The sequence below is a fragment of the Clinocottus analis genome, unplaced genomic scaffold, assembly GCF_023055335.1.
Source record: "Clinocottus analis isolate CAN_PGR_092001 unplaced genomic scaffold, fCliAna1.0.p SCAF_23, whole genome shotgun sequence".
Taxonomy (NCBI): domain Eukaryota; kingdom Metazoa; phylum Chordata; class Actinopteri; order Perciformes; family Cottidae; genus Clinocottus; species Clinocottus analis.
This window is the reverse complement of record NW_027175965.1, coordinates 7456651-7482504: the sequence shown is the minus strand read 5'-3', so window position 1 is coordinate 7482504 and position 25854 is coordinate 7456651. Positions and strand designations below refer to the sequence as shown.

The window sequence follows — 25854 nt, the reverse complement described above, 5'->3', positions numbered from 1 at the left end:
AAAAATCTGTAAAACTTTCAGAAATGAATGCTCTCTCTCTCTCTCTCTCTCTCTCTCTCTCTCTGACAGGTTTGTACTCCAGTGAAAAGATGGCAGGAGTTTTCTCTTATGAGAGTTCAGAAGTCGACTGGTGTGAAGACAACTACAAACACTCTGAACATGTCGTGGAGTACTTCAACACGGTGAGTACTGTACACTCAGTACTGCAGTATACGAGTTACCTTAACAGAATACTATCTATAATCAGCTATACATGTTTAATATCTATGATCCCTTGGAAAAAAGAGGGAACTGGATGTTTGAGTCAGATTAGTTGACTGATTGATGTTTTTCCTGCAGATGAGCAGCTTTTTCTTCTTCATCATATCTCCCATCATGCTTTACCTGCTGCACCCGTACGCCAAAGAGAGAAACTTGGCGATTCACATGGTCTGGATCTTGATGATATTTGTAGGTCAGTGTCTTTTTCTTCATTGATATTTTATTTTTTACCATTTTAGATATTTTATCTCATTTAAATCTCAAGAAAGGACAGTTTTTGTTACATTAACATGAGTCACTGAGTAAATAAATGATAATATATAATCAAAGATAAGATAAATATGGTAACCACAAACATGTCTTTGCTTCTTTTCTCTCTTGTAAATCCCCAAATGTATCTTGCAATCACTCGTGTCACAGTATCAGGAGCTTCTTCTGGCAATTTTAGACTTTACAAGCAATACATCTCTCCCCCTCACTCCTTCTTTTGTCTCTATATGTCTCTGTTTTATCTTCTATAATGAAAGCATAGATTGTTTCACATTAAAAAAAAGGCAGTTTTCTCTTTTTTGCAGGGCTCTTCTCGGCGTACTTCCACATGACACTGAGTTTCGTTGGCCAGATGTTGGACGAGTTGTCCATCCTGTGGGTGCTGGCGGTGGCATATGCTGTCTGGTTCCCCCGCAGACTCTACCCTTCTTTCATAAAGAACAGGTGACGCAATCAACCCAAGAACATGAGTGTTTGTTTATCTTTATTTATCTCCATGCGTACGTCGGACACACGCAGCTCAATAATCCCTTAATAGGACCAAAACAAACAAACAATGACAGTGTTTATGAGGCGCTGCAGTCTGAAACCCAACCTGAGTTGGTCGTGGAGCCTGTTTGACAGCTGCAACTGGTCATTGTTACAAAGACACAATGAGGTGCTGCTTGCTTCGCCTGAATGTGACAGAAAGAGGCTCACCGTTGTGAGCGAATAAAGCTCCTCCCAACGTGTGTAAATATTTCACACCACAAGATGGGAACGATTAATTAAACTTTGATGAGCGCCTGAAAGGAATCCCACAGCCCCTCAAACACGAGAAGCTCACGTTGATTTTAAAGTTCTTTAAAGTCATGAGTCAGCCTCCTGAACGATGGCTTACTGAAATAACCGAGCATAGACAAAGGGGCCGAAGAGGTCAGGGGGTCCTTTTTCCAACTTTCTATATGTCTTTACTGTTTTTTGGTTCACTCTCAGCGCTCTCGTGGTGTTTCTGACCCCAGCGCACAACAGATGAGGCATGTATTTCCTTCAGGAGTTGGTGGTGACCAAATGCTGAGCTAAAAACAAAGCAGACATTGGATCTAAATGTGTCAGGTGGCCATAAAAGCAACTTCAAATGAACGATAACTTAGAAACTGCTGCTATATGCCAATGTTGTGATCACAACGTGGTGGTTTGAGAAAACAGAACCTGCATCTCAGGTTGTGTGCAGATGAGTATCAGCTCGACAGGAAGCTTATCTTCCTCTCACCCATGAACTAACTCCTGAAATGTAGGTGCAGGTTTGAATCAAGAGCATCACCTTGTGAGTTCAAACCCTTGCCTCACAGCTAATATGTTCTCACTCTGTCATTCGCAGGTCCACATTTTCCAGCCTGGTCCTGGTGATCACTGTCATCTCCACACTGTCATCGTTTGTCAGACCTACAGCCAATGCCTATGTTTTGAACTGCTTTGGCCTCCATTTGGCTTACGTTGTGGTTGCCGAGATGAAATGGTATGGAAACTCTGAGCTTTTTTTGCTCACCTGTAACTGTTATTGCCGCAATTTTCATTTGTTATAACACCACGTTTTCTCAGCTGCACTGACCAGAAGGCTCTGCGGCTTGGGAAGCTGTCGGTGGCTCTGTGGGCGCTCGCCATTTCCTGCTGGATTAGTGATCGTTTTGGCTGCGGCTTCTGGCAGAGGCTGAACTTCTGCTACCTGCACGGCATCTGGTGAGTCATGGCTTACTTGTGTCCCATTCCCATCCTTTCAAATCATCATTTACCCCAAATACCCAAATAACTGAGCTAATGGTTCACTGGAGTGAATTAGTATTGTCTATGTGACATTTAGATGGGTAAAGAGTCGATTTTTCAAGAACGTGCTTATGTATTGATCTCCAATATCTGTATCCTCCAGGCATATTCTGATTGTGATAGCTGTGGCCTATGCCACCACCCTGGTTGCTTACCTGGATGCTAACTATGAGATACCGTACTCTCTGCCTGGACTGCAGTACTGGCCCTGTGATAAATGGGCTGTTGGATTACCTCACATTGTCCTGAAGGGCACAACCAAAACACAGAAACGGTGCTAGCAAAGTTAAAGTCCTTTTTGTATTAGTACACTTCGTTATTACAAGTGCACATGGATGGGAAGATGAGAAATTAATTCATCTAATAACCTTTATTCCGCACCTCTTTCAAAAGAGCTGCCTCACCCAAAACCAACTGAAATCACAGGAATATGACCGGAGCCTCCAAATTGTTGTTTTCTTCTTCTTTTACTTCCCAGATTAGCACAAAAGAACAATTTGCTTGATCAAAATTACGTTTTTTTAAAAATGTAGTTTCTTTTTCCTATTAAATGTTTGTTTACACCATGGATGAATTACCAAAAGGACCAACTGGGCAAAGGCCTTTAGGCTCCTTCAGTAGGCCCTGAAATATATAAATACAGCGTTAGATTTAATACATAAGTTATTAAAATTTAATTAAATTATATAAAAACCTTTGTTTCTGTGCCTATTGTCTTATGATTCATCCATGTTTTAAAAAATAATACTGTTGCAAACAGAGCTGGTGCGGAGTTGAATGACGCTGTGTATAAAGAGGCATATTTTCATTGAGACATTTTAACACGATGTCTGTCAAACAATAAAGGTTTACAACATAAATGGTCTCTTAAAATGTCGACAGGCATCCTGGACGACTGAGAATATTTGAGACTTTGTGTGTATTTCTGAAGTTTATCTTTGACTGCTAATCATGTGGGGGTTTTTGTTTATATAAATCAATTGCTGTTATTTATTTTCAAGATATGAATGCACATTTATTCTGTACACAACCGAATATACTGATGTACTGTATGTTTACTTATGATGAAACTATTGTTTTTCTCAGGAACAATAACTACTGTAATTCGTGAGAACAGTTGCTTTGAGTGAAATGCTGTTTACATAGAGATACCTCAACATGTAATGGTTTCACAGACATATTCTCAATTTTGTACAAATATCATCTAATTAAAAGTGAATTAAAAGCTCTGTAGTTTCTGGAAACATTTTTTTCAAATATATGTCAATAACAAATAATCTGGTCTAGAAAACTAGTGTCGGCCCATTCAGGACCTCTGAATTATTCCTTGAAAGTACATTTATATATATTTCTATTTCTATTGCTTGAACGATTCATCTCTAAACTGTTAAAAGCCCCTTTTTCCCTCAAACAGCTCTTAATTTTGGGGATGTTTTGAGAATATTCAGGTACATTGCGCTTCCATTCACATGATCCTTCCTGAAGGAAACAATAGACACAACAATAGAAATTGCACACATGCGTTCACTGGACGTCACTGCTCACTAGGGACCTCCTGTGGTTGATAAGATATTCAAATGCAACGTGGGCTTCTTTTCATTTTTTTTTAAATAACAGTGATCGCCAGTTGATATAATATTGAGAAAAGTATGAAATAGTTCACATTTTGTGGAAAATACCTAAACAATGATTTTATGAATCACCATTCAAATTTGAATTTAATACAAACATTTATACTTTGAGAAATTCTCAGACGGCACCATCAGGTCAACATTTATATTGGTCTTATCCTTTTGTTATACCTGACAAAATGATGACAATCATGCCAGCCTAAACCCATTCTTAGTCTCAAATGCTAGCACGCCAACATGCTAACCTGCTAAGAAATAAGTTATACCTGCTTAACATCAGCATGTTAATATTTTCATATTTTCAAAGGCTTTTTGAGCTGCCAGCATGACGACTGACTCGTTTTTGTTGGACTTTTCTCTCGTTTTAGTTGTTTTTTTCATGAAATACTGGACTCTTTTGCTCTAAAAATCCTTCAAAGGTTGTAGGGAACCACTGCTCTAGATTTAGTCATTCATAGATATACAGATATGCTTTTATTTTATTTTTTAAAACAAAATCTTTAGGTTTTATTAATCTATTCTTTTATATTTTTAGTTGATGATTAGCATATACATTCTTATTTTTTTACACATTGGACATGAGCTATTAATTACGTTAGATCTCTGTTTTGTCTGTGAAATCAGTGGGGCATGGCCTCATTTTGTATTTCTCCCTCTCCCTGCATATTGAAAGGGAGGATTTAAAGGTTGATGTCTCAATATCAGTGGGATACCCTTGTGTCTGACAGCCAGGTGGGACTTCTTTCACTCAGACTTGACTGAGAGGCAGACTGGATCAATTTGAGCGGCAGGGGAAGAAGGGGAGGCACCAAGCCAGTGAGAGAGCGGTGACCTTCTGTCCCATAGCTGAGGCCCGATAATCTCACATCAAAGTCTGAGCGCCACAGAGACTTGACTGCAACTGGCCCTCACTCCCTGACTCTGTATAGTGAGAGAGATGTCTTCAATCAGAAGAGAAGTGCTATGCTTTCAGAGAAAACATTTTACATTTTAAACAGTAAGATCAACCTGTGGTGTTAGAGGCAAGAGTAAATTAATTCAGATATAACCTAGTTTCGAAAAACAACCTCAATGATGCAGAAAGTGCATAGTACAATAACTAAAACTTCTTTTTGATGTATTTTTTGTATTTGTATGTGCCGAATAACATTTATTACAGTAAAGAGGAGAGAGAAAACTGCACTTTACATGCTTTTACTAATAGCACTGTATTCAAATGTTTCTTTAGTTGCAATACCACACCATATAAATACTCTATTAGAAGTAAGTCCTGAACTCAAATTGTATAATTTATTTTGCATAACAACTATGATGATTGGCAAGATGTTGGATAGTATGTGTAACTAAAGCAGTTTCTAAATGTAGGAGAAAAAAAGCAATGTGTTTCCCTTTAAGTGAACTTCACAGAAAATTCAGCAAACTGAAAATGATATTATTATGTTTTGTAAACATAGGATAGTTGTTATTAAGTTAATTAGTTATTAGTTATTGATATTGCATTGGTCAGACTCACAGCAAAAGCTAACTCATAAAAGCCATGCAATCGAACCCAGATTAATCAATTAGCGTCATGTGCATTTTACAATTGAAACAGAGCTAAACCCATTGGGACAAGCTCGCTGTCACTCGAGAAAACCACCAGAAAATGCTTTAATTGTATTTGCGGGTCAGCAACGGTCCCGCCTCTCCGACGCCTTGATTGGTCACTTTCAAGACTGCTTAAATTCTCTGCGTCCTGATTGGCTGAGAGAGCTTTCTGTTTTGGTTGCCTGCCAGCAGCCGTCTGGAAGGGGAGGGGAGCCGTCTGCCTTCCGCTTCTGGGGCTGGATTGACACACAATGAGGAGCAGAGGCTGGGGAGACGCTCCGAAAACGCCGCTGTAAATAAATACAACAATCACTGAGGCCAGAGAAACATGGAGAACCAGGTACAGTGGCTTTCATGTCTCCTTGTGGAATATGAAATTTTCACGGAGAAAATGCCAGCAGGTCGCGCGCCGGCAGGGCAGGAATGAACCCTCTGTTCAGCTAGCCAGAAGAAGAAAAAATGCTCCTGCTGCTAATGAACTCGTAGTTGTTTGGCTCTGGAGCTATGCTAGCTGGGCACTCATACATCGGTATTTACCGCTAGCTAGCGTCACACTACCACACCACCCAGCACCGCTGTGTAGCTGTAGCCACAACTAGGCACACAAAGAGATCCACACCTTGAGTGTATTCTGCTCTTTGGTGTCTGAAAAGCACATGCACGTTGTTGAACGCCATGCAGACCGATTTGAGCCGAGGTTTTTTGCAGTAGCTAAGCTAAGCTAGTGCACCTATCAGGAGAGTGTCGGCCGTTTGCTAAAGGCTAAGGAGCCGCTACAAGGCGCCGGGGGAAAAGATTTGTCCTCTCCAGGTTGGGCTGGAGAGGCGGGGTGGTGTCTCCACTGCCAGCGGCCTGAAGCCTCACATGCGAGGCTAACGAAGCCAGCAACGACCATGCAACTCCTGTAATACCTTTAAGATTTCTGCCAACAGTTGGTGAATGTTTAAGGCTCACCACATTTTTGATCGTAGGCTGAAATGCATGCAGCATGTCGGAGAGGCTGACACATTCTGTGTGTGTGTGTGTGTGTGTGTGTGTGTGTGCACACCGACGTTTTTACTTGAATCCTGTAATGATGACCACCCATGCATTGGTTGATCATTACAAAGAGCCCAGAATATAAATCATAATCTTAAGAACTTGTTCCCTTTTTTGCTTCTTCAAATGCAATAGTACTGCATGTATCAATTTGGACTGTAAAGATGTATGTCATCCCCTAAAAACTGCAGCATTTATTTAGCAGAAAACCCATGTGGGTAAACCAAATTGCATATCTGCCTACTGTGAACGAGATATTGCTTCAAACTGGGTTACTCTCTAAATGCCTGAGGTCATTCAGGACTACATTTCAGATGGTTAGGCCACACACACCCATGGAAAGTGGCTCAGCCACTTTCTTGGAGCTAGTCCCCATTCAGCGTTGGCCCCTTTGAAGTTTTAACTAGATCTGTGAGTGTTCATCCAGAGGAAGTCTGCTCCTACAAGTTATACAAACAGGGCAGTTGTACTTCTGTGATGAATGTTAACTATTTGAAAGATTTGCATTCGGTTTTTCACTCTTATTACTCAAATAGTACACAGTTGGTACACATCGCTAAAGCCGTAAAGCCTTTAAATTCACCAGACTATTAAACCTACCTTCATGAAGGCTATAAAGTTTAGTTGTTTGATATGTTTTAGTTGTGTTGATTCAACTTTATGATCATTTTAGAGACTGTAGTTTAAGGTCTTATGGAATTGTAATGCTTTGTAATAGAAGGTGTTTTAATATTGTGAACCCATTATAACTTAAACGACAATTAAGACGTATTGCTATGTCATTTAACTACGCTGTATTTCTTTTAGAAAAGCCAAATTAGCCTGCAGTTGAGTGTCTGATCTACAGTCGAGGGAGAAAATCGAGCAGTAAATGTTGTATTTGAATGTATTTATTGCACATTACAGCATAATGACACAGCCCTGGTGCTTCATGCGTGGACAAAGAAGCAGCTTCGTGACTTTATTTGCAAATACTCAGAACGTTGATGTTTTCTAGTTATGAGATCTGCATCATGAGCTCTGCCGTCGGGACGACAGGATCAGCGATCGTGCAGCTTTTGATAATCCTCACACACTCATTCACTCACCCTATTTACAATTCTGACTTGTTTTCTTTGGGTGCTGCAGGCTATTTGTGACTCCCCCGTGGCTCTCTGGGATTGACCATTTTCCAAAACAAGTAACTGTTGTAAAGATTTGGTGTGATGATGAGGAAGATTTTCGCTGGAACATGCAGCTTCATCAAAACACAGCTGCTGTCACAATAGTCTGTGTGTCTCCTCCGGGGGGAAACTTTCTGACTTCAAAAAATGCTTTTAATTGTTTATTAGCTGGGAGAGATTAAGATGGTCTGGAGGGGCGCTTGTTTACATGTCAGTTCATTGTTTTCATGGGAGCCAGTGTGTCTGCCAAAATGTGTATTGGAGTACTGTGCTTTGAGGAAGAGACAGAACAAGAGCACGCACCATGTGAAGTATGGTGGCTTCGTGTTGACTGTTTGTGTTGCCATTTATAGAGGGAACCTTAATAAAAGTATTGCCTCAAGTGGTCTTATCCAACTGGATGATTTGATAATCGTGATCATCGTGTTTCATATTTTGAAGCGGCGTACTGCAGATCAGATTATGTCCATGTTCATCAAGGTGGTTTTCATCAAAGTTTTCATCTTCCTGGCCGAACGTTTCCTCCTGAGCTCCTCATGTTGTGATCATTAGTCAGCAGGGAGTTTTTTTCCCCACTCGTGTTTTTCACATTTTCAGACGGTTTGACGCAGCTCAGATGATTCACGTTTACATCCGTTAACATACTTTTCTGTTCTTGACTGTATTTCTGCCAATGAGGTTATGTTTTCAGTTCGATTTGTTGAGTTGTTTGTCAGCAGGAACACGGAAAAATCAGCCCCATTTTAATGATACTTCGTGGAAGGGTATCGCATGGCTGGAGGAAGAATCCATAACATTTTGAAGCTGATCTGATTCACAGGGCATGCATTTGTTTTTATGTATGGAAAAAGGCTTTGTCAGAGGTCCGCTTTCTCCCAATGCCCCTCTGGTTTTATATGTTAATCAGTTGAAAATACATAGTTTAATGAATCTTTAAGTCATGAAATAACTAACTTTTTTGCTCTTCAGGCAAAAGAAATGTTTTGAATACATCACCTTTTAGTTATTGAACATTGCAATGTTTCACTATATTCTGACCTTTATATAAAACATTCTGTTGTTGCAACTAATGACTTTTCTATTTATTGGGATTTAAAAAAAATTCTTTTGGGGTTTAACCAATAAATCTATTTTTTTTCTTCTTGTTTATGTTAATAACCTGGTAAAAATGCCTGGTATAATATCCACAAGCCCACGTTGATGTCTTTTAAATATCTGGTATGGTCCAGCAAACAGTCCAAAACACAAATATTATGTCAATAAGTTTACTGTCACATAAATCTGCAGAAACTCACATTTGAGAAGTTGAAACTAGTGAATGTTTGATATTTCTTTGGTTAATTAAAAAGCTCTTAAACAATTAATCAATTATGAAAATACATCTTGTTTAATTAGTCTGTCAACCAGCTAATCAATTAATCAACTCGGCTGTACTTTGCTCAGCCTCGTTTTGCCTCTGGGGCTCTTGATTTTCAAATGAATCGAAGAAAATTCCATTTTTTTTTTTCTGAATGTCACCATCTTCCTCTTTGGCTCGTCATCTTGGTTTTTAGGTTGCCCTAAATCTTGATTTGGTGGAGTTGTCTGAGGGTAGTTGTGGGGGTGTGTGTGTTGATGATTGGAGGGACTCCACGGCTGCTCTCTGTGGGTGTGGTGGAGTCTGGAGTTTAAGGGCATTACTGCCACAGAATGGCTGGGCAGAGTGCCAGGCAGGGGAGGTGTGAGTGTGTATGTGTGTATGTGTGTGAGATGAGAGTGTTGGCCAGGGAGTGCCAGACTAGCTCATCTCAATCCCGTCCCCTCTAATCCCCCCACTCAGGCCCAGCTCACGAGCTGCTCTGTGCTCGAGCCAAATCCACACATTCTTCAGTCCTCCCCTGGACATAAAGTAGCTTTCTGTCCCCTCGCGTCCTCCCCACCCACCTCCCCGTTTCCCCCTGTGCGCTCCCATCTCCATGGCCTCTTCTCTCGCTATGCCAATCCCCACCAGCACAGTGTCATTTACTTGTCCCGTCGCTGTCATTGTTCTCGGCGGAGAGGTAGCCCACGAATGTGCCCCCTCCTCTGGACGAACCTTTAGAGATCTGTCGGCTCGGGCAGCTAATCAGTCCCATTCCACAGGGGGCGTCCCGACACTTGTCCAGCTTTGTGTTGGTCCACACCAAGTGTTCAGCCTCTCCTCTTGAGGTAAAGTCCAACTACTCCAAAATAGAGATTCAGAGGTTTTTGTTCAAGGTGGAATCAGAAACCAGTGAATAATGTCCCCATGTTATTATCTCAATAGCATCTTTGCTTAGATTTAACATTTTGGCTATAGAATTGACTTATAATACTTGCTAGTTGTTTTATCATATACAATTGCATGTGGAGGAAAACATTTTTGCCTTTTATTTTTACATTTTATTTGCGAAAGAAATGCTTAAACTCATCATATACTTTCAGGTACATCACTTAAATAGTCTATATTTCTAACTGTTCTACCCATTGAACTAAAGCCAGCCGTAGAATACATCACGTGATATCTCATGCAAGTTTTATGAGCATAGTCGGAAAAGAAAAGCATCCCAGTTACATGTAAATCTTTATATAATGACACTGTGTGAGGAATCAACATGCAGTGTAAAGTCTAACCAGACAAAGAAGAAAACAACTCTTTATTTTTTTATTGCTCACTGCAATATGTATATTAGTTTCTCGATCTGAATAACTTTGCCCTTGTAGTTCACATTTTATCTATTTTTGGCTGGTGAATAATCTCCCTCGTCGACAGGCCGAGTATAGTGCGAGACAGCATTTGACTCTTTTGTCTTTTTTTTTCAGTGCACGGTGCAGGTGAAGCTGGAGTTGGGCCACAGAGCCCAGTTAAGGAAGAAAGTGACATCAGAAGGCTTCACCCACGACTGGATGGTGTTTGTCCGAGGGCCAGAGACCGGCGACATCCAGCACTTTGTAGAGAAGGTTGTCTTCCGCCTGCACGAGAGCTTCCCCAAACCCAAGAGAGGTGAGACAGACGGATAACAATATTTGAGTTTACTCCTACTCAAAAGGTAATCACGTGTAGATCACAAATACAGCATGAGATCTTCTAAAAACAGATCATAAGATCTGATTTCACTTAAATTGACACGATGAACACAGAAATAAATAGAAGAGCGGGCTGAATATAAACATGGAGGGAGGTTAATGGTTAAAGACGACACATGTTCCCCACTAATGTTTCAGGATTGTAGCAGGTGCAACGACATTCTCAGTTTTCAAATTAAATTCTGTTTATGTGATCACTCACAGAGGTCAAAGGGAGGGCATCCAATACGGACACGGCCTCCACAAATAGTGCTACTGGATTTAATGGTCCAGGGAAATAATCCTTTTGTAAATTGTCTCTTGACATTTCTGCCCCTCTTATGAATCGGTGCACTCACTGTTCACCTTGTAAATGCCTAAAAGTCGGCCAAGTCGGAACTCAGATGCTGTATTATTCATTACGTGACAATGTTTTGTGTTTAATCGCCCTCTTAAAAGAAATCTTGGACTTGACAAACAATAATGTCGTGACAAATGTTGCTTTTTTCAATCCTTAATCTGTTCATATAAAGTTTGCTCCGACTCTTCTACTGAGTTAGATGTAGATTAACACATGTCTCCGGATAAAACAGTGTGAGTAATGTACTTTTTGTCTGCAGTATGCAAGGAGCCTCCATACAAAGTGGAGGAGTCGGGCTACGCGGGCTTCCTCATGCCTATTGAGGTTTACTTCAAAAACAAGGTGAGATCCGCTGGACACTGAGAGTAAACTGCTTAGTCGTCGTATTTGTAGAAAAGATATTTAGGCTGTGGGAAAAAATACAATGTGTAGATTTTAGGAAATGGTTTAAATTGTGTAAACTCAAGGTGTGGAAGTCTTTACAACTAATGTTGACATAGTACTGGTGAACTTCACTTAAATATTTACAGACTGAAGGAGGCTGCACAGTTTTTTAGAAGAGGAAAAACAGGTTTTTCCAGTAGAAATGTAGCCGTGTTAATTCCATAACTTGATAAAAGAAACCGGTTGTTCCTATTTACATCTGATTGTGGTCCAAAACCAAGAATAATATGAATACTGTAAGGGCTTGTAGATTGTTTTAGTGCAGTGGAGCGATGGTTTAAAACTCTTCTTTGACAATTATTTAAGCTCTCCAGTCCTCAGTCGATCGGAAAGCACGATTGTGTTAGTACAACTTTTATGAGAGGCACATTTCTCTCTTTAAGTGAGATAAATTAAACAAGCATACACTATTATTCTGGCACCATCAGCCATTAGTATTAATGATGAAAGAAAGACCTGCTTTACTCTCATTATAAGATGAGGACGATGTTTAAGAGGTATGTGCACATTAGTGCACCGTCGTCTCCTGCAGCTCTTTGTAATATTAAACCTCTGGACTGCACCCACAAATGTTACATCATCCTCTTACGTGCCATTACTTATACATTATAAATCTTTGTGTCAAGAAGATCAAGAAAAAAAAAATAATAATCCATCTGCATTTTCCAGAAGACAGTTTTGTGTATAAAATCTCTCGAGTGTGTCTTAATACATTTTCCGTGACTATAATTATCCACTTCTCTACAGCTTCTCTCAGGAATGTTTGTTGATTCTTATCAGTCATCTCAGTTTGCTTTATTGACCTTCTGAGAGATGATTCATTGATTCAGCGTTTTTATTTTGTTGTGCAATGTGAGGGTGTATTACAACACAAATAGGTTTTATGTCCCACGTGCTGTGAGAGGAAATTTAAACAACATTTCTAATTTTTTTTTCATGTTGTCTTCCTTCAGGAGGAGCCAAAAAAAGTGTGTTTCAACTACGACTTATTCCTCAACTTGGAGGGCAACCCACCAGTCAACCACCTGCGCTGTGAGAAGCTCACCTTTAACAACCCCACCAAAGAATTCAGGAGAAAGCTGATCAAAGCTGGCGGGGTGAGGCTCGCTGGACCGATGGCTGAATGATCGACGAGAATCAATAGCAGATGCTACAGTTGTCAATAGTACTAAATGAGCAACTACCACGTGATGTATTTGACCATTTAGCTGTAAAGTATGAGCTGCTGATGCTTCTGGGAGAGTTTAATCCTCAATGCGAAGTATCTGCAGTGCTTTAAAAGTCTGAAAGCGTTTCAGTTTCTTGAAAAAAAGGACATTTGAAGGTATTAAAGTTTCATTGACATGACTGCCGCCACCTCCAGCGCTACCAGAGGCTGACCTGTACCCAGTTTGATTCAACTGCGGTAGGACGTGGGTGTTGACAGGCGGAGCATCTCAATGCCGACTGTCTTTCGCAACACGGCGCTACGCAAATTCTTTTGGGCCGTGACATTTGGCTGAAATTTGCCTCATTTGCATCCGTTCCGTCTGTGCATTGACTTTGCATGTAATCCACTGTGAACACATCATTACTGTGAGACCTTTACCTGGTTTCAGTCTTTTATACTGATGCCTCCTGTATTACCTACAAGTAAACGAGTCTATCATGGAGAAGATTGATCATTTCTATAGAGTTATTCCTAATGTTTGTCTTTGCTGGATTTGCTGGTTTAACTTTGTGGATATAGTAGAAATCCGGTCAATGTTACGTCACAGAAACTCCTGCGCAATGTAAGAATCGTATAGCTTTGTCATGGCATAAATTTGTTTTATTATTACAACTTTGCATTCAGAGAAACACTATTTAAGAGATTGTATGATGTCTACACAGACGTTTCATAACTGTCTCATCTCTTTAATTTCAGGTATTGGTGGTTCCTGAGGGCGCTGAAGCCGTGTCGAGGCCGAGTCCGGACTACCCAATGCTCCCCACCATCCCCCTCTCGGCCTTCTCAGACCCCAAGAAGACCAAGACCTCTCACGTGTCAAAGGTTGGTTGGATTGTCAACATAAAAAAAATCCCATCTTAATAGCTCATTCAATTGGAGTATTTAGCCAGAAAGTGCACTACAATGATCAATCCAGTCAATTTCTATTGTATTTACTGAAGCAAAGGGGGGCAAATTTGCATATGAATGTGAAAAGCCATTCAATCGTCTTGACATCACACGTACTCAGGCTTCTAATCATAGCCGGCTGTTTTTGAGTATCTGTATGCAGAGTGACTCGGCCAGCTTATCTGCCACGAGAGGGGTCGTCTAGCAGGAGAAGACAGGAAACTGATCCCGTTACATTTTCCATTGTTGTCCTCGTTTTGGTATCAAGCTTTCAGAGACCAGTGCAGTGGTTGTTTATTTGTCAGTCCAGCTTCAAGGCAGACGGCACCAGCGATGTATAAATACTCTCTATACTGTAGCGCAGGGTAGTATCTCTTGGACTCCAACTGGTCAAGTGGCATATGGTGATCTTTTTCCTTGTGTATGTAGTTGCCGCCTGCTCGTGGCTACGCCAGCAGGACGGCTCCAGGGATGTCGGTCCGCCACTTTGGAAATATCTCAACAGCTATCCGATTGAGTTCCTTTCAATTTGTGTCTGTCTCAATCCCCAAATGATTAGTCCTACAGACTTTGCCTTGAGCACAACCATACGGTTGACATTTTGATGGTTTATGAGCGAAAAACAAATGACATTTCCATCAGCCTCGGCCTACTTTGTGTTTTGTGCCAGTTAGCAAATGTTAGCATGCTAAACAAAGATGGTGAACATGATAAACATACTAATAATAAACTCATTTAGCTGCTAGCATAGCTGTAGACTCAACTGGAGTCTTGTTATTGTGTAGAGAAGAAGGCTTAATTAGTTTTTTTTAGGCTGATTACTGAGAGAACTGTTTTGTCTGAAGTCCACACTGACCAAAGTGCTTAGTTTGACAACTCTTTCACAGTAAATAATGTGATTACTGCGTGGACTAGACAGGCAAGACCTCGGCGAGGTGTTTGTCGTGCTGAGTCTGTTTCCTTTTAGGAGACCTTTCGGCTGAGTGCTTGAAGAGTAAATTGTCGATGACGATGCTTTTTTTTTGTTTTCTCTCACCAGGAACCCAGCAAAGAGGGGAGTGGTGGCAGCAGCAAAGGACCCAAACCGCACAAAGTGACCAAGGAGCACCGCGAACGGCCCCGAAAAGACTCTGAAAGCAAAGCCACGTCGAAAGGAGACAACGACAAAGACGGAAGCAGCAAGAGTGCCCGCGATCCTTCCTCTTCCTCGTCCTCGTCGTCCAAAAAGCCGTCGGAGATCAAAGTGAAAGATGAAGTTAAGGTCGTACCCAAGGCTGCCTTCAAGGAGCCTAAACTCACCCTGAAGGAGTCGTCGAAGATGGAGGGCATGTCTCCGAAAGGAGGGGGGGCTGGGAGTGGAGGGGGTGGGGGCGGAGGTGGAGGTGGAGGAGGCGGTGGAGGGCCCGCAGAATCTAAAGTCCCAGGGAAGCGACCCTCCACTGTTGAGTCTCCCAAACCAAGCGCTAAGAAGCAGAAGAAGGGCAGCTCGGAGGGGCCGAAGGGGCCGAGCGGTGGGGCCTTCACGGGAACTTCTCCTCGAGTCTCGTCCTCGTCTGCAACCAGCCAACCGTACGCAGAGAAGAAACCTCCCAAGGAAAAAGGTCGCTGGGCCAAAGGAAAAAACGACACGCAAGAGCCAAAGGAGACCAAGAAAGTTCCAGAGTCGGAAGAATCGAATTCAGAGGACGAAGCGTCGTCCAAGTCAGAGGTACGCCGAGTGCTTTTAGGAAAAGGATTGTGTAATTAAGCACATTGTGATCGTACATTATATTTTAAATTTCACGGCAGAAACCTCGAGATTATTATCGCTTAATCATTTCTTATATTCTTGTTTTAATCGGTTAATCCGTCGTAGGAAAATAGTGAAATGTCTGTTACATGTTATCTAACATCACTGCAAACCCTCACACATGAGACACTTAAATTTATTTTTTGCTGTGATATTAAAATATTTGATCGTACTGTCAGTTGATTAATTAATTAATAAACTAAGTATTGGCACGTACAGTATTTCTATCCATGCAAATTTGTATTTTTACACAACTTAATCCATAAAGAGATTAAAAAGAAAAGATTAGACCTAGTTTTTTTATACTCTTTGATCTTGAATGTTAAAAAAACAAACAAACACTATATAAAATCACAAAGGGAGTCGAGGCCCATCTCTATTTTTTGTCCCATTTCTTTCATCTCTTGTTTTCCTTCTTGTCAATATCTTCTTTCTTTTTTTAATCCCTTACAGCAGTCGGCCCCTTCCAGTCCTTCCAACTCCAGTTCGAGCTCTGACTCGAGTTCAGATTCGGACTTTGAGCCGGGTCAGAAACAAGGCCAAGGTAGAGCGTCCATTCCCCTTGTTAGATCGCAGAGATGAGATGTTAAAGAGCTGTCTTAAGTGAATGGCCTCACAATGTGTGTGTGTGATTCTGTCATCCTCTTGCAGGACCTCTTCGATCGATGGTGGAGGAGATCCAGTCGGAAGAGTCGGACGATGACGACAGTAGCTCGGAGGAGGAGACGCCCATCAAGACCAACCCCCCCAACCGCGACTCTCGGTCAGTCTCCCTGAAGGCTTCTTTGCATGTGTGGTCGTCAATCACAAACGGTGCATTGTCGCATTGCGAGCCAAGTTTAACCCCGATCTGCTTAAACACACGTCACCTCGAGCCCGCTTTGCATGTTGCACTCTTTCCTTCCCTGTTACGGAGTCAGCACCTTGTCTTTTTCCTTTTTTTTATGCATAGAAGTGGCAGATGTTTACGTTTTAAAAAAAACACAAGACCGCCGCATTAGTTTGAGACGTTTCTACGGCCAAAGCCTCCATTCAAACCCACACAGGGGCATTTCTAAGTTTCAATAAAGTTTGCTTAAGCAGTGAACCTGTGAGCTGTTCGTTCGGTCTCACTAATGTTTTATAAACGATGTGTTTGTTTGTTTATCTTAATCACCAAATGATAACCGGCTCTATACTAGCAGCAAATAATAATCACAATCTCAAGTGTAACGCGACGCTGCGTGACAATATGATGTGTCTCTCGGTCTGCGTTTGGTTGACCTCTGACCTCTGACCTCGCCAGACTCAGCCTGGACAGCGAGAGCGACAGCAGTGACGGCTCGCACAGTCTCAGTCGAGACCCCGCCCCGCCGCCGCTGAAACACAACTCCTCCAACAACAAAGTGAGTCACGGAGACCTCATTTGTAATGTAGGAATAGTTTGAGAACATGAACATGTACAGTTTGATTTATTCTTAACAATAGTACGGCGCTTTTCTTCAGCCAGTATTCTTAAGTGTTCAGCTGTCGACATAATACTCGGCCAACATGAACAGGACTTTCTGGAAGCATGAAGTTGTGCATGTTTGCGGTTTTGGGAGTAAAATGGACTCAAGAAATGTAATTTGTGTGTTTGTGTGAGTCAAAGTAAAACATGACAAGATATTTGTTTGGACGAAGAACAATCTTTATATTTGTTATGTCTCATAAAAAGCCTGAAGACATTTCTCACATCTTGTTTCAGTCATCGGTGTCCCAGATTGTCTCGTGGTCTCACGTCACTGTCTGCCTCTCTTCGTTGTCTTCTTCTGTCCTTTCCTTTGTCCTTGTCCTACTCTTCTGCAGGTCTCAGGCAGAAAGAGTCCAGATTCCTCGTTTCGCTCTGAGAAGGTATTGAAGAAGGGATACGACAAGGTAGGAAGGGTAAATCAAACTTTTTTTTATGCTTTACATCACATATACACACACACACACATGCAGCCTTTTGTCCACATTGAATGAGTGCATTAAATAATTGAAGATGGAGTCTTGGACAGGGAGTTGATCCAGATCTACAGACAGACCCTTATCAACCCTTAAAAATATTTATTTTCTTCAGTGTAACGAGATGATTCTAGGTTTACTTCATAACATCAAATAAATGCAACATAAACATCCCCTGTTTGTTCTGTATTTATTGCTAGATTCACTATTTTGCAGCGAAATGCAACAGTGATCTTCTTTTCAGTTATAAAATTAAGCTTTCTGTGCCTCCTAAGATTACAGGCAGGCATTATCAAACACTCTTACCTTTTATCCTCAATTTTTCTCTAATGATTTCAAATCCAAAATAATAATTTCCCCTCAGAGGGTTTGGTCTCCTGAGTATCTGGTCATCAAAGATATTAAGACTAGATCAGATAGCTATTTTTTAAATGTGTAGCTAATAATTAGTTAACAAAACAAAAATAAAGTAACAATGCAACTCTCCAGCAAATTCTAAATAAACTCAATATATATATAAATATACATAAAATGGTAATCTAATTGACATGCTATAGGTCAGGCGGATACATTTCCCCATGTTCATACAGAAGTTTACATTTCAGTTCAAATGTAACCGCTCTGACTCGTTCATCTCCATGACCTTCATGATGTCCTCTGTGAACTCTGCAGGCCTACACAGAAGAACTGGTGGACCTCCATCGCCGACTGATGGCGTTAAGGGAGCGTAACGTCCTGCAGCAGGTGTGTGTTCATGTAATGAAATGATTAATACACACACACACACACACACACTGTATGCATTATGTCGTCGGTGTGGAGGAACAACCTTAAAAACATTTGCTACAACTAACTGTTTCACTGTGAACATACAGTTGAATTTCAGTTTTTTATGAAAGGAAAGGTTTAATCATAAATTATTTCACTGATAAATTAGCAATCAGACTTTTATAAAATAGAATTTAGCCTTGAAAATTGCGACATGTATGTCTCTATTTGTTGTGGAAAATCTGTGCTTTGATGGTAATGATGAATAATTTGGGGCTTCTTCTTGCCTCCTGGTTTTCTTTCATACTTGATCAAAGTACATTCTTTGTGTAATTTAAACGGTGATATAACTTTGACTTGTGAAACCATGTAAGTGTTTTAATATATTGTGAGTGTGACCTGACAACCTCATTACGGTTAATTGATCGCTCTCCTCTCAGATTGTGAACCTGATCGAGGAGACGGGCCACTTCAACGTGACCAACACCACCTTTGACTTTGACCTCTTTTCACTGGACGAGTCCACCGTCCGCAAACTACAGAGTTACCTGGAGGCGACGGCCACGTGACAGGAAGTGGACACCGGCGTGGGGAAACCGGCCTGTGGATTGCGGCGGCGGAGGTAGATTCGCCAACGTGTCCCCCTCCTTTTTATTTTTTTATTTTTTAAAAAGTAGGGGGACGAGAAGCCGCATCCCGTCGCAGCTGTTCCGCAGGCCCGACTGAACCATTGAACAACTACTAGACAAACGGAATCACGCGAACAAAACACAAGCACACATGAAGACACGCCGCCTTCACGTGACACTGGGGGGAGGAAACTGAAGGAGGTGTGGAAGGGGAGGGTGGAGAAGGAGCAGCGTGGGCTGAACTCAGTCTACAGTCAGGATTTTCACTACACATGTCTTTTTTCTTTTTTTTTAGTCTGTGCAGAGCTGTGGTATGCACCCCACACCCCCTCCTTCACCCTCCTGCACTCCTTCCTTTGCAAACCCAATACTTCCCCTCCTCCTCCTCCTCTTCCTCCCCCTTCACACGAACACTCCTTACTCGGCAGAACACTTCAGTCCCCTTCCCCCTGTTGTCAGCTGGAGCTCATTTCTCTCCCGACATACTCTTTGATTCGCGTGTGTGTGTGTGTGTGCGTGTGTGTGTGTGTGTGCAGGCGAGCGAGTGCTGCTGAGGTTTAAGAGATGTTATCTTTGTGGGTACCGACTTCTCTTTGTGTGTGTGTGAAGCTCGAGCACAAGCGACAGCTGGTTTCCCTCCTTCACACACACACACACAACAAACTGATATTGATTCAGCTGATTATTTACTTTATCCCCCTCTTTATAAGCAGGTTATAAACATTGATCAAACGTGTGTGTGCAACACTATCATGTAGTGATAAGCAAATGTAAGTACACTACTAACCTCGTCCTATGTTCAGGTTCATAAACTGATAATAAAAGACAATTTAGTAACAAACAAACAACCTTAATAACACTTCAAATGGCCTTACATGTGCCTAACACCACATTACATTGTGCTATAAGCCTCTTTTAAATCTTTACAGTGCATATAAATGCTAAATAGAGGGAGGGATTAAAGTAAAAGCACCTATGTTCCTACATGTTTGTCTCCTCGGTCCTTGCACTTGAAGCCTCGATCATACTTACCGTTGACAGCTGTACATGAAGACGCTGTGTGTGTGTGAGTGTGTGAGTGTGTGTGTGTGTAAGAGACTGACTCTGTTTTGGATGAGGTTTCTCTGTTGTCTGAACATTTGAGTTTTCCTTCTACTTCCTCGCACTGAAAGCTGAGCCCTGACCTCCTACCAACAGCTCCCCCCCCACCACCCCACCCTTCCTCACCCCTCTCACTCCATCCCTCCTCCTCCCTTATTCTCATATTGGCGTGCATGAAAGGGCTCGACTGCTCGCGGCCAGAGCAGTGGAGGATCACTCCTAAATTGCCTTCTAAGTGGTGGGGAGGGAGGGTTTGTGGGGGTTAAGAAGAAAAAAAAAAGCCGTGAAAAAGTAGCCATACTTGTCTCCCAGAATCCAAAAAATAAGGAAGAAGAAAAGAAACAAAATAGGGGCCACGCTTTTTTTACATTTTATTTTTCTACAAGTGCATTTTGTGTATTTATTCCCAGACTGCGGTTCAGAAAACCTGTGAGCTACGAATGTAAATCGCTTTTACTTTTCTACGGCTAGCAACAGCCCCACTCTAGTGCCTTTTTCTGCGACTTGCAGTGTGAGGGGGGGTGTGCACTTTGTTAGCCATGGTCACACAGATTGAAATACCCCCCCGCCCCCCAAACTCCCCTTGGGGAAACAAGTGTTATAGGTGTTATAAAAGGATGCCTGAATATCCAGTATTGTCTTAATGGCGAACCATCCCTGCTTCTCTTTTTTTTTCCAGTGTCTCTGTAGGCTGTAGAAGTTTTAAGACTACTATTTTCCCTGGATGGTGGCCATTTTTTTTAATGTTCTTGCTTTCTGAGATTAGTTTCAGGGGTTTAAAGAGGACGCGTCTAGCAACAGTCGCTTCAGCCGTCGTGTCGTTCGTGGGTTTGTCGTTGAGTCGGGTCGACGGTCCCTCGTCAAGCGGTTTGAAGTATTTTAACTAATGTTGAAGCGTTTGATGACGAGTTACCAGACGCGTGAAGAGCAGACGACTAAGCTGAAGAAAACCCTCCTCGTGTTTTCTTCCCTCTGAATATCTGAACGGTATCTTTTGGGATGGAGGGCCGGCATCAAGAAGCAAGATCCGTGGGGTTCACTGATCGCTTTTCACCCAGACGGACCGATCCCATGAAGTTCAGACCACTGAAGCTGGCGCTTCACTGGAGTTTCACTTGAGAGGATTACATCAAAACCTGGAAACGATCAGAAGTAACGAGCACAGCACAGGTAGACCGACTTAGCGTCACATGCTAACTATATCAGTTCTTTTTGTAGCACAGCTTTTAGATTCCCCCAGTGCTTCTAGCATGAGAAGCAAAGCAAGTTGGCCATAGATATCAATGCAAATTGAAGTTCTTTTATTGGTCTTTATTGGTCTATTTTGCATAAATGATCTATTTATACAACACAGAAGAAGATGCAAGGTCAACAGTGTTTCTATTGAGGCAAATTGACGACCGTGAATAAAAAGAAATGACTGCTAATATCATCTTTTAATAGAAAAAATATCAACGCACTGATAATAAGTTACTGATAGATTAAATGTACATTTTGAGTCCATTATTATGAACATCTGAGTGCATTATCGCACTCATGTTGTCGCCACTTAACAAAGGAAATAAATAGACTACTTAAACCCAGGGTTAGGTTATATGATCTGAGCAGTCAGTGTTAAGTAGTGTTGCCTTTGTTTCATGTAGTTTAATAAACCTTAAGAGCAATTTAACTGCAGTTAAACTGACTCGATCTAAACGCTCAGCGTCCAGATTTTTGACCTTGTTTCTTTTTCATTAAATAATGAGCAAAAATGTGAGCTGTTTTCCTAAAACCACTTTCTGCACACATGTACTCTGCAGCAGAAACTGTGTAACTTCATAGTTGTTTATCAAGAGACTTTAATCTTTTCAACTCAACTGAATATTATTGTTATGATCAGATTGGCTTCTTTTTTAACGTAAACAAACTCCTCCCCGCTTTGTGAGCCAACAGAGCCACGAGCCGGCTGGTCGAGAAGCCAGAAAACCCCAAAGAAAGCCAGACGGAGGTGAACTTGCTTCTTGATTCAGGCCCCTGTTGTGTTAGTTCCTGTGGCCCCTTTAGGCTTCACACACACACACACACACACACACACACCAGCCCACTGTGGTATCAACCTTCAATGAGCGATTCCCTCCCTCCACTCGTCTTGTTTTTTGTCTTTTCTTCGTGCCGACAGTGTTTTTTTATTCTGACGCCTCGATAGCTTTAATACTTCTTTCTTTTTCTGTTGCGACATGTACACACACACACACACACACACACACACACACACACACACACACACACACTCCTTCGGCCCTCACTGTAAATGCCGTCTGATCACAGAAAATGTGTCTCAAAAAAGAAAAACAACAACCTGGATTCCTGCCGCCTTATGTGCCCTGCAGTAACCCCACCCACCCCCCACCCAACCCCACCCTCCTGCCCCCACCCCCCCTCTCCCCTTCCTACCCTCAGTCTCTCTAGGTGTGCCTCCGTCAACAGAACTTCAGGCCGTGATTACTGAGAATGAACTTTGAACTCTTTGTGTGAGTGACGTTTGTGCGTCTGCGAGTGTGTTTGTCGGCGATAGGAGAGATTTTAAAAAAAAAGAAAAAAAGAAAACAACCTTCCTGTTCCTCTTCTCTGTGCATCGATGTGGGAACTTTTCAGGCCGAGTTCACGAACTCTGACCTTTGACCCCGGCACTCGCTCAGTCCCTGGTGGCGGAGAAGGGGAGGTTGACGTGGGGACTCGAGAGAGAAGCCCGACTGTCCGCCCGCAGTCAATGTTTTATTTATGGACCTCTGCACTTTTGGCTGTGATGACTTCAGTACTTAAGTAGTTACCTGAACTGTATTTTTAAGGATTTTATACAATATTTACATGCAATACGATATGAATTGATTATTTTCTATTTTTTTTTGCCAACTTTTTTTTATTTTTTATTTAATTGTCTTCATTTTTGGCATGATTTTGTACCTATTATTCACAAAACAAACATGCCCGTTGGATCTATTTTAGGTGTGAAACGTTATGAGGGATGTTCCCTTCATGTTTTGTGTGTCATTATGCGGATGACAGCCGAACACCAAGCAGCAGGTGTAGGAAAATGTTTGCTGGATGAGCGAAACGTCACAACACTTTGGTTCAGGGAGCTGAACTCTTGAGCTAAAGCTGTTTTTATTTTCTGTGTCATGTCCAGTTATGATTTGAGTGTTTATGTTCTACTCATTCAAAGTCTTTTCCCCCCCAAACAAAACAACGACCACATCATTTCTTGTATGTTTTAACTTGAAGCTAAAGAAATACATCATAGGAAACAACAGAGTCGTGAAGTGGTTTGGAGTTTTCAGCGCTGCTGGTACAGGAAGTAAAAATGCCGTTAATGGTTTCCCCGTAGACGGCGTTGTGTTACTCACAGTTGGAGCACTTTTACTTAAAATTCTCCCGATTCAATCATTAAGTCCAAATTTTAAAAAAAACTTAGAAAATATTTAGTTTGTTCACTTTGACTTGCAAAAAGCAGAAACATCAAACCGGTGAGCTTTAAGCTTATTGCGTTTCTCAACAGCGTTAGCGTTAGCTTCTGCTAAACGCAGGCAGAAGCTAACGCTAACGCAGTTGACGATCGATTTGTGTAATCTTTTAAATCGGTTCACTTTTCATTATCGGGTCATTTTTGGATGAATTCCTCCAACATGAATCTGTCTTCTGTGAAAATGAAAAATTTCGCCCCGTTTTTTAAACGTGGATCTCCAATCAGTGTTGATGGTGAATGTAGTCCGTTAATGAAATAAATTCTCCATTTTTGTGCTATATTGACCCAGAATGACGCTCTCTCTCCCTCCTGCTGGTGGTCTGTTGTGCCGGCTGTGCCTACATGTACCACAATGCATTGCGCTTCAGCGGCACATTTGCTACGGCTGATAAAATAAACAAAAAACTAAATTCACGAAACGGCAGTAAGCCAAATATTTGGCTGAAAAATACGGCCGCGCAACTTCTGAATTGAAGTTTTCGCCACACACTCCATTTACACTGGACACAAACAAATAAACAACAGATCCATGAGTTAGTCCTTCCACTGTTCCATCAATCATCAACGCTGGTCTGGATGTAAAACATCCTCAATTCACGATTGAGGATGTTTTAGCCGCAGTAGCTTTTTCTCTGCCTCAAACGACGTCACTGTCACGTCACTGGATGCAGGAAGAAGATATTTTTAAAAGAACAGAGACAAAGGGAACATCGGCAAAAGAGCTGCAGGCGTTTATTTTCTTTTTTACTCCAATGTGCCTCTACGTGGCTCCTTCTCCATTGCAACCACTGCTGAGGCTCATGGGTAATCTCACTACCAAAATGAAGGCTAAAAGACAATTTCTCAGATAACTTAAGTTGAACTAATTGAAACTGGTGGCTCTAATGTAAACCACTGTTTACATTACACTGTAGCAGCTACATTTCCCATGAATACCCTTTTCTTTATATGTTGCGCAAGATTGAAGACGTAAATGAAAAGAGGGGGGAAAGAAAAAAGTGCAAATGGGGAATAATAATTGCAAAGAAACGCTTCCCTGTCAACCCTGTGCAGGTCTGTTGGAGTGAAACATTTCAGCTCAGACTATATTATATACATGTATAATACAGCAAAGGTAGAATATCTACTGTGTGGATCTTTAGAGGACGAGGAAGAAGCAAAACCTTTAGCGCAAATGGTTTGAAATATGTGCAGAAGGGATGTTTCCTGTCGGTGGTCGTCATAATGTGTCTGTGACAGAATACAGGATGCCTGTATTTATAAAGGTTTGATTTGTTTTAATGGAGGGGGGGGGATGTCTGAAATGTGTTCATTACATGTGGTCCAAGAAGAACAAACTGGATGTGCAGAACAATTTGGTATTTTTTCTTTTTTTCTTTTCTGAAAATCAAAACTTGGCATTACAACGCCACCATGTGGCCATATGATGCAAGTGGTTAACCAGGACAAAAACATTGTTATTTTAATGTTATTTTTTAAATCATATTATTAATAAAGTCATCAAGTACTGTTGTCCACCCCCGTGTGTGTGTGTGTGTCCCATCGTCATTGACCGGTGTGTGACCCCCCCCCTCCTCCCTCTCGGTCACGGGGTGCGTGTGCAGGGGTTCAAGAAAAGTTCACGTGATGGTCAAAGCGGTCTGCGGGGTGAAAAGGACACGCATAATGCTCATGAGGCGTTGACCATCCATCGAGGAAATGCCTCTATAGGAGGGACGTTTATCGGCAAAGGCTAATCAATAAATTAGGCTCTTTGACGCCGCTCCATATTGAGGAAAAGTTATGTGGGTTTGAAGCACAGCGTCATGTGTAAGACACCATTGTGTACACATTTAAGACTTCTGAATGGCAATGTTGGATATTTATTTATATCATCTTTAGTGTCTTTTCATTTGTCAGATATTTAAATAGCAGGATGAACCGAAAAATGGTGAGTTTCTTTTGCAGGAAATGAGAATTATTTGTATTTTGTTACCTGATTTAGCCAATCAGAGAATTAATTGACAATCGTTTTGATATATTACATAAAATATAATTAACTAATGGGGCAAACAAAGTGATTGCTTTATAAAGTCTTTAAATGATTTATTGATTATAAATATAGTCTTAAATTGCAATGCAACTTTACATACCGTCATATATGATCTGATTGACATGAACTATTCCAGGTTTACCCTTTATTGTTTTGCATTTTATGACAATGAACTAAGAAATGTGTCTAAATTCTCACTTTATTGGAACTGACGTGGCTCTAAATAACCTGGAAATCTAATTTTACTTTGACTCATGTATTTTACAAATTCAGTTTAATTCAAAATATAATCAACAGATATATTAATATAGATTAATACAAAACTTTAATGCTACCTGGGAATAAATTC

The 25854-nt window shown here is 41.3% G+C and overlaps 2 protein-coding genes across 3 annotated transcripts; both read left to right on the top strand.

Annotated features, from left to right (window-relative positions):
• The first annotated feature begins 68 nt into the window (after nt 1-68).
• Nucleotides 69-2615, top strand: acer1 (alkaline ceramidase 1). Its single transcript, XM_068590053.1, has 6 exons — nt 69-182; nt 340-454; nt 837-975; nt 1892-2029; nt 2113-2250; nt 2438-2615. Exons 1-6 carry the CDS (start codon nt 90-92, stop codon nt 2613-2615), a joined length of 801 nt encoding a protein of 266 aa, XP_068446154.1. The 5' UTR covers nt 69-89.
• A 3144-nt stretch (nt 2616-5759) lies between these two features.
• mllt1a (MLLT1 super elongation complex subunit a) lies at nt 5760-25045 on the top strand. Of its 2 annotated transcripts, none has more exons than XM_068589776.1 (12): nt 5760-5892; nt 10574-10754; nt 11437-11519; nt 12575-12718; nt 13528-13653; nt 14759-15427; nt 15962-16052; nt 16160-16271; nt 16794-16893; nt 17336-17404; nt 18146-18217; nt 18682-25045. In XM_068589776.1, the coding sequence occupies exons 1-12, from the start codon at nt 5881-5883 to the stop codon at nt 18808-18810; spliced, it is 1788 nt and encodes a 595-aa protein (XP_068445877.1). In that variant the 5' UTR covers nt 5760-5880; the 3' UTR covers nt 18811-25045. The 2 variants fall into 2 exon arrangements, with proteins under 2 accessions (XP_068445877.1, XP_068445876.1); XM_068589775.1 differs by having other exon boundaries at nt 17336-17413.
• Nucleotides 25046-25854: the final 809 nt, after the last annotated feature.